At 42.6% G+C, this 20,091-nt stretch overlaps 1 protein-coding gene across 1 annotated transcript; it reads right to left on the bottom strand.

Annotated features, from left to right (window-relative positions):
* Nucleotides 1-15,410: 15,410 nt before the first annotated feature.
* Nucleotides 15,411-18,911, bottom strand: LOC148142197 (putative G protein-coupled receptor 139). Its single transcript, XM_087977024.1, has 2 exons — nucleotides 18,842-18,911; nucleotides 15,411-16,327 (listed from the first exon to the last, which is right to left on the bottom strand). The coding sequence occupies exons 1-2, from the start codon at nucleotides 18,909-18,911 to the stop codon at nucleotides 15,411-15,413; spliced, it is 987 nt and encodes a 328-aa protein (XP_087833150.1).
* Nucleotides 18,912-20,091: the final 1,180 nt, after the last annotated feature.

Below are 20,091 nucleotides of genomic sequence, written 5' to 3' on the forward strand. Positions count from 1 at the left end.
TCGGCCCAACAAGGGAAGCAAGGGAGGAGATTGCAGAGCCATTGGCCTTGATTTTTATGTCCTCTTTGTCTACAGGAGTAGTGCCAGAAGACTGGAGGATAGCAAATGTGGTTCCCTTGTTCAAAAAGGGGAGTAGGGATAACCCTAGTAACTATAGGCCAGTGAGTCTCACTTCTGTTGTGGGCAAAGTCTTAGAGAGAATTGTAAGGGATAGGATTTATGCACATCTGGATAGGAATAATGTGATCAAGGATAGTCAGCATGGTTTTGTGAAGGGCAGGTCGTGCCTCACAAACCTTATTGAATTCTTTGAAAAGGTGACGAAAGAGGTTGATGAGGGGAAAGCGGTAGATGTGGTATATATGGATTTTAGTAAGGCGTTTGATAAGGTTCCCCATGGTAGGCTACTGCAGAAAATACGGAGATATGGCATTGAGGGTGAGTTGGAGGTTTGGATTAGGAATTGGCTGGATGGAAGAAGACAGAGGGTAGTAGTTGATGGCAAAGTTTCTTCATGGAGTGCCGTCACTAGCGGTGTTCTGCAAGGATCTGTTTTGGGACCATTGCTGTTTGTCATTTTTATAAATGACCTGGAAGAGGGGTTAGAAGGTTGGGTGAGCAAGTTTGCGGATGATACGAAAGTCGGAGGAGTTGTTGACAGTGAGGAAGGATGTGGCAGGTTACAGCAGGATATAGAGAAGCTGCAGAGCTGGGCAGAAAGGTGGAAAATGGAATTCAATGTAGCTAAATGTGAGGTGATTCACTTTGGGAAGAATAACAAAAAGATGGCGTACTGGGCTAATGGTCGGATACTTGGTAGTGTGGATGAGCAGAGGGATCTTGGTGTCCATGTACACAGATCTCTGAAAGTTGCCACCCAGGTAAATAGTGCGGTGAGGAAGGCATATGGCGTACTGGCTTTTATTGGTAGAGGAATTGAGTTCCGGAGTCCTGAGGTCATGATGCAGTTGTATAAGACTCTGGTGCGGCCGCATCTGGAATATTGTGTGCAGTTTTGGTCGCCATACTATAGGAAGGATGTGGAGGCACTGGAACGGGTGCAGAGGAGGTTTACCAGGATGTTGCCTGGTATGGAAGGAAGATCGTATGAGGAAAGACTGAGACACTTGGGGCTGTTTTCATTAGAGAAAAGAAGGTTTAGGGGTGACTTGATTGAGGTGTACAAGATGATTAGGGGGTTAGATAGGGTTGACAGTGTGAACCTTTTCCCGGGTATGGAGTCGGGTATTACAAGGGGGCATAGCTTTAAATTAAGGGGGGGTAGATATAGGACTGAAGCTAGGGGTAGGTTCTTCACTCAGCGAGTCGTAAGTTCATGGAATGCCCTGCCAGCAGCAGTGGTGGACTCTCCCTCTTTATGGGCATTTAAGCGGGCATTGGATAGGTATATGGAGGATAGTGGGTTAGTATAGGTCAGGTGGGCTTGGATCGGCGCAACATCGAGGGCCAAAGGGCCTGTACTGTGCTGTATTCTTCTATGTTCTATGTTCTAAGTCCACACCGACCCGCCGAAGCGCAACCCACCCAGACCCATTCCCCTACATTTACCCCTTCATAATATGAAAGGCAAATGGAATCCTGCTATCCATTGCAAAAGAACTGGATTATAAAAATAAATAAGTGTTGTGGCAATTACATAAGGTGTTGGTGAGACCACATTGGAGTATTATATCTAGTTTTGCCTTCTTCCTTAACATGAGGAAGAGTGTGGTGGCGTTGCAGGCAGTTCAATTGATCCCAGGGATGAAAGAGCAGTCATATGAAGAGTGATTGAACAGTTTGGGCTTGCATTCACTGGAGTTCAGAAGAATGAGGGGAGAATCTAATTGAGGTATACAAAATGCTAAAGATAATTGATCAGGTGAACGTTGAATAGATGCTCCCCCTTGTGGGACAGTCTTGAACAAGAGGGGATAGCTACAGAGTGAGAGGTGGTAGGTTCAAAACTGAGATGAAGCTTATGGATGGCTGATTTATGATGCAAAGTGACACTAACAGCACATGCTCAATTCCTGTACCAGCTGAGGTCACTTTCTCAACCTTGCCTGAGGCATAGTGACCCTCAAAGTACCATTAGTTGTCTCTCTCTCTCTCTTTCTCTTAAGCGAGAGAGCAGTCCAGTGGCCTTCCGGAACTATGGAACTTTAATTTCAAAATGGTAATTATGTAATGAGAAGGGAATAATTGGCTACCTAGCTGTGGAAGAGTGAAGAACTCAGTGATAGAATTCTTCATTAAGATGGATAGTGACAGAGTTGTTTCTAAGACTCAGGCCAAAATCTAAGTACAGGAAATTACGATGGTATGAGGCATGAACAGAATTCAATAAAGTGGGGAACATAACCTAAAGGGATGATACACATTTAAAGAGCCCTTGGAGGAACTGCAACTGTTGTTCATTCCTATCTGGCACAAAATAAACAGCAAAGGTGGCCCTGCTATGGCTAACAAGGGATATTAGTGATAGGACTGTATCCATGAAAGGGGCACACAAATTGGCTAAAAACAGCAGCAGGCCTGAAGACTGGGAGCACTTCAGATTTCAGCACAAAAGGACCAGGGGATTGATTAAGAGGAGAAGAATAGAAGATGAGGGCAAGCTTGTGGTGAACATATAAACTAATTGTAAAAGGTATATGAAGAGAAAATAAAACATGAGAACAAATCGCTTGAAATCAGAAAGAGGGGAATTGATAATGTGGAATATAGAGAGGACAGACAAATTAACTACATGTTTAAGTTATGTCATTAGAAGGGATGACACAAATAATATCCCTAAAATACATGAGAGGGGATAACTGAAGGACAATTGTTTTCACAGGGAAATGGTGTTGGGATTAAAAGCCAACAAATCACCAGCACCTGGTAATCTACACCCAGAGTACTCACTAAAATGGCTCATGTTTTAGTGAATGCATCCTGAAACTGGAGGCTTGATTCTAACTGGAGGAAATTGATGGTCATCTTTCAAATTCTCTACACTCTGGAACATTTCCCATAGTTTGGAGTGTCGCTAATGTGATTTCACCATGTAATAAGTGAGGTAGAGAGAAAATATTGAGTAAAAGAGCGGGAGTCTTCAATTTCTGTTTTTCAGTAGCAGCAGCAGCTCGAAGGGCAGGAGCTTGGACCAGGGGCCTGCCACGATGGTCAGTCACTGATTTGAACCCTTACCAGCTTACCTCCAGTGCCGGAGTCCTCCATTTCTGTTTTTCAGTAGCAGCAGCAGCAACTCGAAGGGTGGAAGCTCGGACCAGGAGCCTGCTAGGAGCAGCAAGTCACTGATTTGAGCTTTTGTATTTGAAATCAGAGAGCAGAGGTTTCTGGGAAAGAAGGAACTTCTTTTTATTTCTGTCCAGCTATATAAGTCAGTGTGTTCTTAACTCAAGACCCTACCTTTGTAGGGCTTCCCACCCAACCACCTCCTCTAACCTTAAAGACCTGGGACACATCAAGTAAGTGTCTCTTCTTTTTTACGTTGCAATAAGGCGTGGTAGTGCAGGGAGAGGAATGTTCCTCCTGCATGATGTTTGAGGTGAGGGACGCCATTAGTGTCCCATCCAAGTACATCTGCAGGAAGTACACCCAACTCTCATTCTTCCAAGACCGTGCTAGGGAACTGGAACAGGAGCTTGATGAAGTTCAGATCATTCGAGAGGCAGAGGCTGTGATTGATAGATAGATAGATACAGGGAATTAATTACTTCTAGGCATGAAAAAAGTTGAGTGAGTGTTCAAAGGGGGAAACAACAGTCAGTGGAAGGATCCTCTGTGGTCGTTCCCCTGAAAAACATGTATACCATTTGGATACTGTTGGGGGGACGTCTTACCAGGGATATGCAGTCGGGCCCAGGTCTCTGGCACAGAGCCTGTCCCTGTTGCACAGAAGGGAAGGAGGGAAAGAATGAGAGTGTTAGTCATTGGGGACTCAATAGTTAGAGGGTCAGATAGAAGGTTTGTTGGGAACGAACGAGACTCACGGATGGTGTGTTGCCTCCCAGATGCTAGGTTCCGTGATGTCTCGGATCGTATCTTTGGGGTCCTGAAGGGAGAGTGTAATCAGCTTCAAGTCATGGTCCACGTACGTACCAACAACATAGGTAGAAAGAGGGATTGGGATGTAAAACAAGATTTCAGGGAGCTAGCATGGAAGCTGAGAACTAGAGCAAACAGAATTGTTATCTCTGGTTTGTTACTCATGCCACATGATAGTGAGGTGAGGAATAGGGAGAGATATCAGCCGAACACGTGGCTTCAAGGATGGTGCAGGAGGGAGGGTTTTAGGTACTTGGATAATTGGGGCTTATTCTGGGGAAAGTGGGACCTGTACAAACAGGATAGTCTTCACTTGAACCAGAGGGGTACTAATATCCTGGGTGGGAAATTTGCTGGTGCTATTCAGGTGGTTTTAAATTAGCTCAGCAGGGGGATGTGAACCTGAGGTGTAGTTGCATTGCACAGGACAATGAGAGTAGAGAGGACAGGGAAAGAATTTCAAGGTCACAGGAATGTGCTGGCAGATGGCAAGCTGGTTTGAAGTGTGTCTACTTCAATACCAGAAGTATCTGAAGTAGATGAGCTTGCAGTATGGATAGGTACCTGGGACTTCGATATTGTGGCCATTTCAGAGACATGGATAGAGCAAGGTGAGGAATGGATGTTGCAGGTTCCAGGGTTTAGATGTTTCATTAAGAACAGGCAAGGTGGCAAAAGAAGAGGAGGTGTGGCCTTGTTAGTCAAGGACAATATCATGGTGGCTGAAAGAACGTTTGACGAGGACTCGTCTACTGAGGTAGTGTGGGTTGAGATTAGAAACAGGAGAGGAGAGGTCACACTGCTTGGAGTTTTTTATAGGCCTCCAAAGAGTTCCAGGGAGGTGGAAGAGAGGATTGGCAAAATTATCCTGGGTAGGAGGGAAAGGAACAGGGTGGTCATTATGGGGGACTTTAACATCCCGACATTGACTGGAAATGCTATAACTCCAGTATGTCGGATGGATCAGTTTTTGTCCAATGTGTACAGGAGGGTTCCCTGACACAGTATGTCGAAGGGCCAACAAGAGGGGAGGTCACACTGGATCTAGTGCTTGGTAATGAACAAAGCCAGGTGCTTGACTATAGTTGTAGGTGAGAACTTTGGAGATAGTGACCATAAATCAGTTCCATTTAGTTTAGTGAGGGAAAGGGATAGGTACATGACACAGCTCAAGAGTTATCGATGGTGCCAGGGAAATTATAATGCAATTAGGCAAGAATTAGGATGCATAGAATGGGGTAGCAAAATGTAGGGGATGCAGACAATCGAAATGTGGAGCTGGTTTAAGGAACAAATATTGTGTGTACTTGATAGGTATGTCCCTATCAGGCAGGGAGGAAGTGATAAGGTAAGGGAACCATGGTTTACTACAGAAATTGCATCTCTTGTTAACGAAAGAAGGAGGCTTATGTGTTGATGAGGCAAGATGGTTCAGTTGAGGCGATGGACAGTTACAGATCAGCCAGGAAGGATTTAAAGAGAGAGTTAAGAAGAGCAAAGAGAGGACATGAGCAGTCTTTAGCAAATAGTATAAAGGAGAACCCTAAAGATTTCTATAGGTATGTGAGGAATAAAAGGATGACTAAGGTAGGAATAGGTCCAGTCAAAGACAGAAGTGGGAAGTTGAGTGTGGACCCTGTGGAGATCACAGAGGTGCTAAACAAACATGACTCAGGAAAAGCAGAATATGGTAGAGAAGAAGAATGAGATGTGAGATATTAGACTAGAAAGGATTGAGGTTAGTTATGAACAGGTGTTATCAATTCTAGAAGGAGTGAAAATAGACAGGTCCCCTGGGCCAGATGGGATTTATCTGAGGATTCTCTGGGAAGCTAGGGAAGAGACAGCAGAGCCTTTGGCTTTGATATTTGAGTCATTATTGTCTACAGGTTTAGTACCAGAGGATTGGAGGATTACAAATGTTGTGCCCTTGTTCAAGAAGGGCAGTAGAGATGACCCAGGTAATTATATTTAGATTAGATTACTTACAGTGTGGAAACAGGCCCTTTGGCCCAACAAGTCCACACCAACCCTCCAAAGAGCAACCCACTCAGACCCATTCCCCTATATTTACCCCTTCACCTAACACTACAGGCAATTTAACATGGCCAATTCAACTAACCTGCATGTTTTTGGACTGTGGGAGGAAACTAGTGAGCCTTACTTCTGTTCTAAGAAAGGTTTTGGGAAGGATTATAAGAGATAAGATTTATAATCATCTAGCAACAATTTGATTTCAGATCGTCAACATGGTTTCATCAAGGGCAGGTCGTGTCTCACAAACTTCATTGAGTTTTTTAAGAAGGTGACCAAGCATGTAGATGAGGGTAGGGCAGTTGGTATACATGGACTTCAGTAAAGCCTTTGATAAGGTTCCACATGGTAGGCTGTTGGAGAAAATGCAGAGGCATGGGATTGAGGGTAATTTAGCAGTTTGGATTAGAAACTGGCTTTCTGAAAGAAGGCAGCGAGTGGTGATTGATGGAAAATATTCAGCCTGGAGTCCAGTTACTAATGGTGTGCTGCAAGGATCTGTTTTGGGAACACTGCTGTTTGTCATTTTTACAAATGACTTTGACGCAGGCATAGGTGGATGGATTAGTAAATTTGCAGATGAACTGAAGTTGGTGGAGTAGTGGACAGTTTGGAAGAATGTTACAGGTTGCAGGGGGACTTGGATAAACTGCAGAATTGGGCTGAGAGGTGGCAAATGGAGTTCAATGCAGTTAAATGAGAGGTCATGCACTTTGGGAAGAATAACAGGAAGGCAGAATACTGGATCAATAGAAAGATAGATAGGTAGTGTGGATGTGCAGAGTGATCTTGGAGTCCATGTACATAGATCCCTGAAAGTTGCCACCCAGGTGGATAGTGCTGTTAAGAAGGCATACGGTGTGTTAGGTTTCACTCATAGAGGGATTGAGTTCCAGAGCCACAATATTATGCTGCAACTATACAAAACTAGTGCGGCCACACTTGGAATATTGTGTACAGTTCTGATCGCCATATTTCAGGAAGGATGTGGAAGCATTGGAAAAGTACAGAGGAGATTTACCAATTTGGAAGGAAGGTCTTATAATGAAAGGCTGTGAGACTTAGGTCTCTTCTCATTGGAAAGAAGAAGGCGAAGAGGGGATTTGATAGAGACATACAAGATGATCAGAGGATTAAATAGGGTAGACAGTGAAAGTCTTTTTCCTAGATGATGACGTTAGCTTGTACGAGGGGGCATAACTACAAATTGAGGGGTGATAGATTTAAGACAGATGTCAGAGGCAGGTTCTTTACTCAGAGAGTGGTAAGGGCATAGAATGTCCTACCTGCCAATGTAGTTAACTCAGCCACATTAGGGAGATCTAAACAATTCTTGGATTAGCACATGGATGATGATGGGATAGTGTAGGGGGCCGAGCTGAGAATAGTTTACAGGTTAGCGCGACATCGAGGGCCGAAGGGTCTGTTCTGCGCTGTATTGTTCTATGTTCTTTGTTCTAAAAGACCAGTTAACTTTGTGGGCGGCACGGTGGCACAGTGGTTAGCACTGCTGCCTCACAGCGCCAGAGACCCGGGTTCAATTCCCGACTCAGGCGACTGACTGTGTGGAGTTTGCACATTCTCCCCGTGTCTGCGTGGGTTTCCTCCGGGTGCTCCGGTTTCCTCCCACAGTCCAAAGATGTGCAGGTCAGGTGAATTGGCCATGCTAAATTGCCCGTAGTGTTAGGTTAAAGGGGTAAATGTAGGGGTATGGATGGGTTGCGCTTCGGCGGGTCGGTGTGGACTTGTTGGGCCGAAGGGCCTGTTTCCACACTGTAAGTAATCTAATCTAATCTAATCTTAACCTCACATTGGAAAACAGTGACACGATTGGACAGAATCAGTCAGCATGGATTTACAAAAGGGGAATGATGCTGGACAAATCTTCTGAAATGTTTCAAGAATGCAACATTTGGACTTGATAAGGGGGCAGTGGTTACGTTTTACGTGGGCTTTGAGAAGGCATTCAAAATATCCCACAGAAGAGATTAGCATATAAAATTAAAATGTAGAGGATTGGGGGAAGTGTATTGACACGGATACAGAACTGACTAGTAGACAGGAAACAATAAGTTGGAATAGACTGGTCATTTTTTGAGTAGCAGCAAGTGTCCAGTGTTTTACCACAGGGATCAGTGCTTGGGCTCCAGCTACTCACGATGTACATTCAGAAATTAGATGAGGAAAATTAAATGTTATATCTCCAAACTTGGAGATAACACAAAGTTGGGTGGTACAGTGTGATTTGGATTTGAGAGAATGAGTAAAATGAGCATAATGTGGACAAATAGGAGGTTATCCATTTTAATTGCAAAAACAGGAAGAAACATTATTATCTGAATGGTGATAGGTTGGGAAAGGGGGAGTTGAAACGAGGCCTTGTGTCCTTGCACACAAGTCACTGAAAGTAAGCATGCAGATGCAGTGGGAGATAAAGGCAACAAATGGTATGTTGGCCTTCATTGTGAGAGGATTTGATTAGACTGGAGCATTGTGTGCAGCTTTGGAATACTTATCTGATGAAGAATATTCTGGCAATGGAGGCTGTAAAACAAAGGTTTACCAGACTGATTCCTGGGCTGGCAGGTCTAATAAATGAGGGCAGAATGGATTGGTTAGGATGAAATTGACTTCAGTTCAGAAGAAAGACAGAGGATCTCACAGAATTCAGTAAAATTCTAAGGGGAGCAGCAAGGTAAATGCTGCAAGGATGCCCTCAATGTCTCAGGAGTCCAGAACAAGGGGAGTAACCGTTTAAGAATATGGAGTAGGCTGTTTAGCATTGAGATAAGGAATAATGCCTTTACTTAGAGACTGGTGAATCTGTAGAATTCACTGCCACGAAAGCAGTTAAAGCCAAAACATTGAATGTTTCCAAGAAGAAGATAGATATAGTTCGGAAGTCTAAAAGGATCATAGGGCACAGGTCGAAAGTGGGAACAGTCTGAGTGGGATAACCAGCGATGATTATACTGATGAGCAGAGCAGGATTGCATGCCATAGTGGCCTGCTCCTGTTCCTATTTTCCATGTTTCTATTCTGTTAAAGGTGGGACTGCAGCAGTTCAGAAGGTCAAGGAGATGCAGAATGATTTTGGAAGCTTCTGGACCAGCTGTTCTATCTCATTTTTTCTATCCAGTTCTCAAAGTTTTGAATGTTCTGAGAAGAGCAACATAACTTTTGCTTTTTGCCACCACTTTGTGGCAGCACAGTGGCTCAGTAGTTAGCACTGCTGCCTCACAGTGCCAGGGATCTGGATTTGATTCCCACCTTGGGTGATTGTGCAAACTCTACACAGACATTCTCCCCGTGTCTGTGTGGGTTTCCTCCCACAATCCAAACATGTGCAGGTCAGGAGAATTGGCCAGGCTAAATTGCCAATAGTGTTAGGTACATTAGTCAAGGGTAAATGTAGGGAAATGGATCTGGGTGGGTTACTCCTTGGAGGGTCAGTGTGGACTTGTTCGGCTGAAGGGCCTGTTTCCATTCTGTAGGAAATCTTTTTTAAAAAAATCTTCAAAAATATTTTTGACAGTTTGCTGATACTGGGGGATGGGTGGGAAGGGGAAGGGTCTATGGGTCAGGAAGGGGAGTAGTGAGAGAAACAGTGGACCAGGGTTTTGTGGTGGGTTGGCCAGCAAAGAACGGCCACAGTTTCCAACCCACCCATCCCGCTCTGTTATCTGCCACTACTCCCTGCTCTAATCTTTCACATTAGCAGCCAACGCAGTAATAACGATGTGCATGTTTACAATTTTCCTTCAGTCTCAGTCACCAGCACATGAACACACATCTCCCAACAGCATACTGCACACACTCCTCAGTTAGCACAGCAATGATTTGATGCAATAACCTTTTTGTCAGATCCATTTACATCAAGATAAACAAACAGTTAAGAGAGAAATAAAAAAAAATACAAAACTAACCAGATAACTTAAGCAGTTTCCATGATGTATGGAGCTTATTCCATTTGATTAAAAATATGCCCCTCGTCTTGAAATCCCCAGCCGTGGGATAGGACACCTGCCATTCATCCTATCTATGCCCCTCAGGATTTTAGAAACCTCCAATAGGTCAACCTCAACCTCCTATGCTCCTGTGAAAGAATCCCCTGCCTAACCCGCATCTAATTATATCCCAATCCTTCCATTCTCAGCAACATCCAGGTACATTTTTTGAACCCTCTCCATCTGAATCAAACATCCTGACACAACATCCTCAGAGACTCTAGCCATACCACCATACATCAAAGACAACTCTGAGATGACTACCAGACTTGTCCAATCCCTTGCCATCATGGTAGCCCACAAACCTACCTACATATTGAAACTGATGAACGTAATGGACCCTAATAGACAAGGTTACTAAGACCTTTATATGCCATTACTCAAAAGACGGCTCAGTTTGAATGGGGATATGGACAGCCGAAAGCATTTATAACCGCTAAGTTGGCCGTAGAACTAACAGGTCGCCAGCTCCTTGGATATCTGGCTTCGCCTCTGAATGACAAGTCGCGAGTAGAGCTTCTAGCAAAGGCAAAAAGGTAAAGCAATACCTTTGGGCTTCAGGTCCAGAAAACTGTCTGAGGCAGCTACGCGTTACACAGTATTTGAAAATCAATGTCCGGCCTGCTATTGGGCTCACGTCGGGCAGACCGGTGTGCAGAAAATGCACCTCAGACCTGAATGACCAATTCTGATGAGAGTGTTATCTGACATTGTGACTCACAAGGTCGGTACAGACTAACAAAGCCCCACTGTAAAATGGAAATGGGACATAACTGACGGAGACAAGATAGGCACGGTGCCCCAATGGTTAGCACTGCTGCCTCCCAGCGCCAGGGACCCCGGTTCCTGCTAAACTGCCCATAGTGTTCAGGGATGTGTAGGTTAGGTGCATTAGTCAGGGGTAAAATGTAGATTCGTAGGGTCGGGGAATAGGTCTGGTTGGGTTAATCTGGAGGGTCAGTGTGGACTTGTGGGCTGAGGGCCTGTTCCCACACTGTAGCGATTGTATAAAAAAGGGAAAAGAACAGATTGCCAATCTCAATGAATAAATAGCTGAATACCCATTAGGTGAATAAACCCAAGTTCCGACCTGGCCATGTCTGCAGCTCCCGTTCATTGGGGCAGGCGTTCCGGTCAAACAACTGCTCGACGATACTTGTCACTGGGCTCGGTTCACTGATGGGTCTGCCCCTGGAAGGCTGGCCGATGCTAGTCGCCGCTAGTGACATTGAATCCCTCTACACAGAGTATTATCCATTGTGAAGGAGGTGGAGTGGGGAGTGAGGTGCGGGTGCGTTGGAGGTGGCCAAGCCGGTATGCCGAATGGGCAACTGTGGTCGGAGCACGAGACGAAGAGTCAGATTCTGCACATGTATACTGACTCGTGGGTGGATGCTGATCACCTTGGCTGTATGGATGCCGAACTGGCAGACACATAATTGGAAGATTGTTGGGAACAAAATTATGTAAACAAACATGGGGGAAGGCGCTGCACATAAAAATTACTCTGTAGCATGTTAATGCCCATGTAAAGAATGGCTCGGAATCTGCTGATCATAACAATACTGGAGACGGAATAATAAAAGCCAGAAGAATTGAAGATACCAGCGAAGAGTATCAGGCTGGAAAATGGCCTCATGAAAGGTCAGGACATTTAGGGTGTCACGGCACTTTGCAATGGGCAAGAAATCTAGGTTTGCACTTACCCACGGCAGGTGTAAAATATCTGAACAAGAAAAACACGTATCACTGCCGAAAAAGCCAATCAAGGTTGGAGATCAACCTGCTCAAATCTGGCAGATTGAATATATTGGCCCATTACCATGACAACAACGATATCAGTATCTGTTAACCACAGAGGTTACTTACAACAGGCTCATGTTAGCTTTCCCGACAATCAAAGCAAATCACAGCAACACTGGAACAGTTGATATCCGAGTATGATGAACCATCAGAAATACACTCAGATAAAATGCCTCACACTTCACAGGTCAACAGGTGCCGCAATGGGAAATATTGGATGTTCCACATTCCTTATTACCCTCAACCTTGTAGAACGAATGGAGTGGGTTATTAAAACAACGAACATTGTGGGGATGGATCAAAGTGCCGCCACAGGCATCGTATAATCTACATAATCGACATCTGAAATAAGGAACATCGATGAGACCAATATTGAAAAGTGGCGGCCAGTTACATCCTCCTAGTAAACCTACAACATCCGACAACCTTTGTACAGGGGGAAAGGTGTGGGTGTACTTCGCATAACAACCACGGAAGATTAGAGTGGTGCTGAAATTAGTCTTGACTCTGATCTCCAGAATTTGCAGTCGTCACTTTCGTCCTATATACACTCACTGAAGCCTGGTGAGATACTAACCGACAGAAAAAGATATACACTTTGGATATTGATAACAGGACACGATGTAGCCAAAAATAAGAAAAAGGAGCATGAGTTGTCAAAGATAGTAGCTTCCCTACATTATGGAAATAAGCCCTTCGATCGAACAGGTCCACAGCGAACCTCCGAAGAATAACCCGCCCATACCCATTCCCCGGCACTTACCCCTGACTAATGCACCTAACACCATGGGCAATCTAGTATGGCATAGGGGACTGTCAAAGAATACAGGAGAATATAGATGGACTGGAGAGTTGGGCAGAGAAGTGCCAGACAGTATTCATGTTAGGCAAATGTGTGGTGATGAATTTTGGGAAGTCTAATTCTAGAGCGAATTAAACAGTAAACGGAAGAGCCTTGGGTTAAGTTGATGAGCAGAGAGATCTGGCAGTGCAAGTCCATTGTACCCTGAAGGTTGCTGCACAGGTGGATAGAGTGGTCAAGAAGGTATATGGTATGCTTGCCTTCATCGGACGCAGTATTGAGTATAAGAGCTGGCAGGTCACGTTAAAAATGTACAAGACATTGGTTCGGCTGCATTTAGAATTCTGTGTATGGTTCTGGTCGCCACATTGCCAAAATGATGTGGACGCTTTGCAGAGGGCGCAAAGGTTTGTGAGGATGTTGCCTGGTATGGAAGGTGCTAGCTATGAAGAGAGGTTTAGCAGGCTTGGATTGTTTTAATTAGAATAAAGAAGATTGTTTAATTAGAAGAAAGAAGATTAAGGGGGAAAACTGATTGAGGTCCACAAAATCATAAAGAACATACACAGGATAGATCGAGATAAGCTTTTTCCGAGGATGAATGATTCAATAATGAGAGGTGAGAGGTGAAAAGTTTAAGGGGGATACGTATGGCAAGTACTTTACACAGAGGTTGGACAGTGCCTTTTGCAAGCCGAGGTCGGAGAGGCAGGCACCTTAGATTCATTTAAGATGCACCTGGACAGATGCATGAGTAGGAGGGGAGCAGAGGGATACAGATGCTTAGGAACTGGGCGATAGGTTTAGAAAGTGGATTTGAATCGGCTCAGGCTTGGAGGACATAAAGGCCTGTTCCTGGGATGTAAATTTTCTTTGTTCTTTTTCTTTGATGTTGATTTAACCTGAGGGTCACCATTTTTCAAATCATGTATAAAAGCAAAATACCGCAAATTCCAGAAAGCTGCATTCAAACGAAGAAATGTGCTGTTAAATTGGTCAGCATAGGCAAGTATAATGACAGATTTGAACAAACGTTGAATTGAATATTTCTGGCCAGCGGTGCTAATTTATGAGCACATTTGTTTTCGAGGCAAGGTCCACAATAAGCTTTCCTTCTGGTGGTCTGAGTTCCTAAAGTTTACTCAGCTGCAGTCAGGTAAGTACAACATACAAAAGAGTAGCAATTAATTCTTTTGTTTTATACAATTGAACACAATTTTACACCATTCTAGAATTCTGGAATTCCCTTTGGCTTGACGCGTCAAAAGTTGTATTATTATCTCTGCTCTGTAAGATTAATCATTGGATTTCTATTCCACTGACATTAACACTGTATCACGGTCAACATGTGGAAACATTTTGTCCATTGTTTCACGTCGTTGTCTTATTTTGCAATGACATCAAAGATAAGCTTACTGCCTCACATGTTCGTAAGTTGACTGATACTTCTTGTGTGTGTGGTGTCATATCATTATTCCCATATTCTATGAGATCTTCTATGCTCTGCCAGGCTTTTCAGGCACTTTGGAAAAACCTGTTTGCACAATCTGCAAAAACCTGCATCAACCAGATTTGCGATTCTCAATCGGACATTTCCAAACAAGCAGTTCTCTGCATAAGATCTTTCCAATAATACATCATGCGTGATGCTTGTTGCTTGTGGTTATTCTGCTGTGTGCTACAGAGAGGGCAGTTTCTATTCTCGATGTGAATACAGTGCGGTTATTGCCTGACTTTGAAAAACCCAAGGAAGTGGATAGATGTGTTGACACTGTGATTGTCAGCGTGTTGATTGGTTATCAGCGAGGTGTGACAGAGGGTACACGTTTTGATGGACTGTATTGGTCAATCTGTTCGGTGAACGAAGTTCAACTATCTCAAGGAATAGTTCATGTTTAACTGTATATCAAGTTGGGTTTGTAGGCGGCAGTTATGTGAAAAGACACGAGATGCTGTCTTGTTGCATGATCATTTTACCCTGAGGGAGTGGATTTCGGGACATGTTTGAGTTGGTAAAGTAGTTGTCTGCTGGGTAGACAGTGCTGTGTTTCGTGCGTTGATCAGTTGAATAGAGGTCTAGTATCTGTATTTCCTTCACGGGAACTCAGCTTGATATAAAAGCCAATCATTCTTCCTTCAAAATTTACATTAGAAATGATCGCCTGTTGCATGCACAAACTAATGCAAGACACAGCACGCCTTTCATCGACTTGGCACAGCGTGGCAAGTGCAATGTCCATCACGAAGTATCAACTCCAATTTCTCATTGATTTAAAGATGTCTCTTGGTGAATTTAACTTATGGATCCCGTGGCATTGAGTGGAAAACAAAGTAAATGATTCCCTCCAGAGAGCCAACGTGATATTGCATGCTTGAACAGCTGAAGTAACTATTGATTTTGTGTGCATAACCATAAGCTTTCTTCGATCAGGGATTCAAATATCCACACAGGATATGAGAGATTCTACTGTTCTCTAGCCTCTTGTAAATGTAAAATATTGTGAAATATTCAATATAACTGGGAATTAACAGAATAACCTGCTGGACTGATGCACATGACTTTATGGTGTTCAGTCACTATATATTACACAAGTATTAGATCAAAGTATTAGACAAAATTTCAAAGATATTCAATGGAAAAGTTATTTGTCAAGAAAGCCAATAAAAGTGAAGGCTGCAATGTGAATGCGAGTTCATGTTGGCTTCCTTCATTTTGTATTTTTGAGCATTTTCGAAAAGAGTCTCAATTGATATTTCATAGCATTCTTTCCCTCCTCTCTGATTTGACTCTGCGTCCCAGCATAAATAAATGGATTGATGCAAGAGCTCAACAGCTGAAGCATGTATCCGCTTTGTTGGACAATAAATATGACTCTGCTGATATCAGAACCAGATGAATAGGGAATATTTGCAATTCGGACGTAAATGATTGTAACGAAGTACAACAAATATAACAAGATGAAGCTTCCCGAGATGCCAAAGAGTAAAACTATGGACTTTTTGCGCTTCTCCATCTCTGGGTCACTCTGATTCTCTCCATTGCTCTGAGCCCGGAGTCTCCTACGGGCTCGATTGCCTGCAAAAATATGCCTGACAGTCAAAACATTTAGCAATAAAATCAGAATGAAGGGAAGACAAGGAGTTAAAATGGAACGAATCCAGTCATATGCAGCCCATTTCATGGTCGTGTAATATTCTACTTTTAGACCACAGAACCGGGGTGTATTGTCAACTATGTATATAGGTTCATAAGCAAAGTACACAAAGATATTTTTTATCAAGAACAGTGCAGACACAATTCCTATCACCCAGGAAGCCACCCTCTTTGTGCAATATTTTAATTTCAGATTTTGGCAACATATGGCCACAAATCGATCAAAGGTGAAAGCCACTGTTAACCAGACAGAACTGTCAATGAGTGCAAAATTTACTGAATTGCGAACACTGCAAACTGGTGTGATAGACAGGAAACTAAATCGGAAGTAAATCCCAGCAATCCGGTTTAATATTACAACCGTGATAATGACCAGCAGATCTGTTGCTGCCATCGAGACAAGATAATATGTGATACATCTCGGGAGACCACATCTTCTTCGAGACAAGATCACAACCACTGCCAGGTTTGCTGCAATGGAAAGAGATAAGAAAAACAGATACGGGTTGCAATTTTGACTTCAAAAAGCAATAATCCGTTTGGTGAATTTCTCATAAAATTTAGAATGTTTATCTTAATTCTATGTTGAAGGAATCCTTTACATTATGAGCAATTGTACATTAGCCTCACCACAGCGCTCCACGTTTATAATGAAATGTTTTGATAGAATTTTAAAAATCATAGGAATCTGAAGAAACTTCATAAAGGAGAAACCAAGGAAACAAACACATGTCGGGACTTATATTACAAAAGAAATATTGAAAATACAGGGAAAAAAACAAAAATTTAAAAGTCAGTATAAATTTGGAAATGTAGAATTATGAGGACTGCATTCCACAGACAGTAGACGTGTGTCATTTCAATTCACTATCTTGGAAACATTTGCATTCATCTTGTTCATAAATATCCTAAAACAAACGTAAGTGAATCAGCACAGTGGGTGGCACGGTGGCACAGTGGTTAGCACTGCTGCCTCACAGCGCCAGAGACCTGGGTTCAATTCCCGCCTCAGGCGACTGACTGTATGGAGTTTGCACGTTCTCCCCGTGTCTGCGTGGGTTTCCTCCAGGTGTTCCGGTTTCCTCCCACAGTCCAAAGATGTGCAGGTCAGGTGAATTGGCCATGCGAAATTGCCCGTGGTGTTAGGTAAGGAGTAAATGTTGGGGTATGGGTGGGTTGCGCTTCGGCGGGTCGGTGTGGACTTGTTGGGTTGAAGGGCCTGTTTCCACACTGTAAGTAATGTAATTCTAAATCTAATTCAGCATTCTTGCGACTTTGTGGAGGTTGTTTACATAGGATATAATTGAAAATTTGATCTCTTCACTGGATTATGACTTGACAGCTTGAACCACAGGTTAAAATATTATATATCTTGGGTCATGTTGGGAACCATTGTTTTACCTAGGGTTATTGAATGCATTGAAGAAGTTGGGATTATTTGCCTTGGAGTGTAAAAGGCGGAGACGTGATTTGATTGATGTTTTCAAAAGCAAGGATGGATTGGAGAGTGCGCAGCGAGAAGCTATTCACTGTCATAAAGGGGAAAAATGAGAGCATATAAACCTAAAGCGCTGTAATAAAGAAGGAAGGGTGAAGTGAGATTTTTTTTTTTGACACAGTGACTACCTAGGGTATGGAACAAATTTCCAAGGCAGGTCATGAAGGCAAGTGCAATTTCAGCATTCAAGACTACATTAGATAAGTGTGCGGATGAAAATTGTGTGCAAGAATATAGCGGAAAAGGCAGATATTTGCGCTCGGTCATGATGCTCCTTCGAACAGCCAATGGAGCTATGAAGGGCTTGACGATACTGTGGCTATAAGCAGAGAATTTGGCCCTGTCTCAATTACAGACTAAAGTTGGTGGGGGTGGGGTGGGGTGCTCTCTGTCTGCTACAGGAGTTGCGTGTGAGACAATCTGTTTTCGGAATTTGCATTTCTCCAAGCGACGTTATTATATTGGAACAGTTAATTAGTATTTGTTACCGTATCTATTACAGTATTGTGCTAAGTTTTCCAATACAGTTAAGTTAATCCAATTCCTGGCTTCTTTCATTGTATTTTAACTATAGTGAAAGGATAAAGTGTGTTTTTCTTTAAATGCAATAGTTTGGTAATATCAATTGCATTTGGAATGCAATACATTACATTTGCCTTTACAATAATAAAAACGTTAAGGTCTGGAATATCCACATATTTGAGGGGATTTGGTTTGGTCTATAGCACAGTGGGGACTCTTTCTGGGAACAAAGCCTCTGATTCCAGATTGATTTGACAATTATTGGCCTCAAAAGCGGCAAATGATAAAAATTAGTGTCTTTCATTTCACATGTTCAATGCGATATTTCAGCCACAGCATCAGTCGCAAGTTCATGATGAAATCTCAATTACACTGTGATAATGGGGCGAAAATATTATTTATGCTCAATTCAACCGCAGTTACGCCAATTAAAATTCCTGGTACTTCATTCAAAACCGCTTTATCAACAACGTAAATGCAATTGCAATTACACTATGAATATAGTACATAAATTCAAACTCAAACGGTAGTAATGTACTATACCTACGTCTCCGTCATTAGATGCTGTTGGAAATCGGACAGTTGAAGCAATGAGTGTTACCTGACACAAGAAGTCGTTCTAAATGTACAGATAAGGAATTGTGCAGGTAATATGAGGATATTGCGCAATGAAAGTGGTGAAATGCCAATAATGAAGAAGACAATTTCGTTTACATTAAGATCATAGATTATGTCAGTAACATCCTTCATCTGATAAAATGTGGAATTAACACCGTTACTGTTTAAAATGACGCAAAAGTAATGATAAATTACATGAGTGAATTTTATTCGGACGGGACTTCTTATTGAATAAAATTGGAGAAAAAAAACCTTTAAAATGAAGAGAAAAAAACACGACAGATGGAATGTAATTCCAAACACTTACTTGATGATTAACACATCAGATACTAACGAGAATAATTTACCTGGAACTCCAATAGCGGCAAGGATCGGATAGTAAATGGCAAACACTGGACCTATCGGTATCCCATGCATTTCAAACTACACATTTGAGAGTTTTCTGCACTTCCTGGAAAAGTACTCACATTTGTACCTGATGTCAGTCTCCTGGGATAAAATTAAATCTCCAGGCGTGAAGTTTATTCTGAGAAAGAAAGTAGCGCAACTGGTGCTCATTTATTTTTATCTGTTGATGGAACGATATTTTCTCATGTATTGAGATAATTTCTAAAGAGAAAAAAGGTATGTGTACAGAATTGTCCAAATAATATTTATTCATAAGAAATAATGGACGCTTGGACAGTACCACTTAGTGCCATGGAGGAGAGACCGCTCCTGACCAAGCATGGCGAAGTTTTTTTTTCGAATATATGAGGACGTGTTTTCATTTTGATTTTCTGTGATTGCGTATGCTTACCAAAAAGTAATGTGATCCCACATTGTCCAAGATACTTACTCTCGTAAACATCATATGCATGCCTTAAGTGTGCACAGTCCAGTTCAGTACTGCACATTGGGTGTATAGAGGCAGACATTTTCATGTGTACCATACTGTAGTTTGACGTTAATGTTATGCTTATTTGTGACCTGCACAGTTGCCCGAGAGCAGGTCCATTTCTGCAAAGTTCATTCAGGCTGAACTTGTGAAAGTTAACAGAGGTGTATTCTGTGACAACATATCCTGTTCAGCAATTTGCATGTTTACCGAAAATTGGTCTATTTCATCAGTTACATTCTGTGTTCAATGTCATTCATTTAAGTTTAATAATGCAGAGTACGGCCAGATCCCGTTCAGGACCCGAACTTACATTTGGTGCACTGAAGATTATGTTCTATTTTGGCAGACCGGTCACTCAATTTAGTTGGACAGGTGAGCCAGTTCATATCGAAACAGGACAAGGCTAGTTCAAGAAATGCATATTCAGTTTTGACAAGTGCTGATCTGTGCACTTACATTGAATGTGAAGTTGTTTTGTTCAACGGTTTCATTTCAATTTTGATCAGTCCCGGTTTTCACAGGCAGCACCGAAGATCAATTATTCGAATTTCCATTTTCGCCCTTTCAAACCTTCATTTTAAATTTTGATACTGACTTTCAATGCATTAAACTTTTCCAGTTTCTGACTATCAGCTGTCAATCATGATCACGGTGATGCAATCAACATGCACATCAACATTGAATGGACTCCGCTACATTGGCTTGTTTTAAATTGCA

This window comes from Chiloscyllium plagiosum, unplaced genomic scaffold (assembly GCF_037043375.1).
Source record: "Chiloscyllium plagiosum isolate Xiang-an unplaced genomic scaffold, Cpla_swu_hap1 HiC_scaffold_30, whole genome shotgun sequence".
Lineage (NCBI taxonomy): Eukaryota > Metazoa > Chordata > Chondrichthyes > Orectolobiformes > Hemiscylliidae > Chiloscyllium > Chiloscyllium plagiosum.

What these genes read in the sequence shown, in the direction of transcription:
- LOC148142197 (XM_087977024.1), bottom strand. Translation starts at nt 18,911, where the DNA reads ATGCATGGGATACCGATAGGTCCAGTGTTTGCCATTTACTATCCGATC. An exon ending in TGCCGCTATTGGAGTTCCAG is followed by an intron (nt 16,328 to 18,841) that starts GTAAATTATTCT and finishes TTTCCATTGCAG; the next exon opens with CAAACCTGGCAGTGGTTGTG.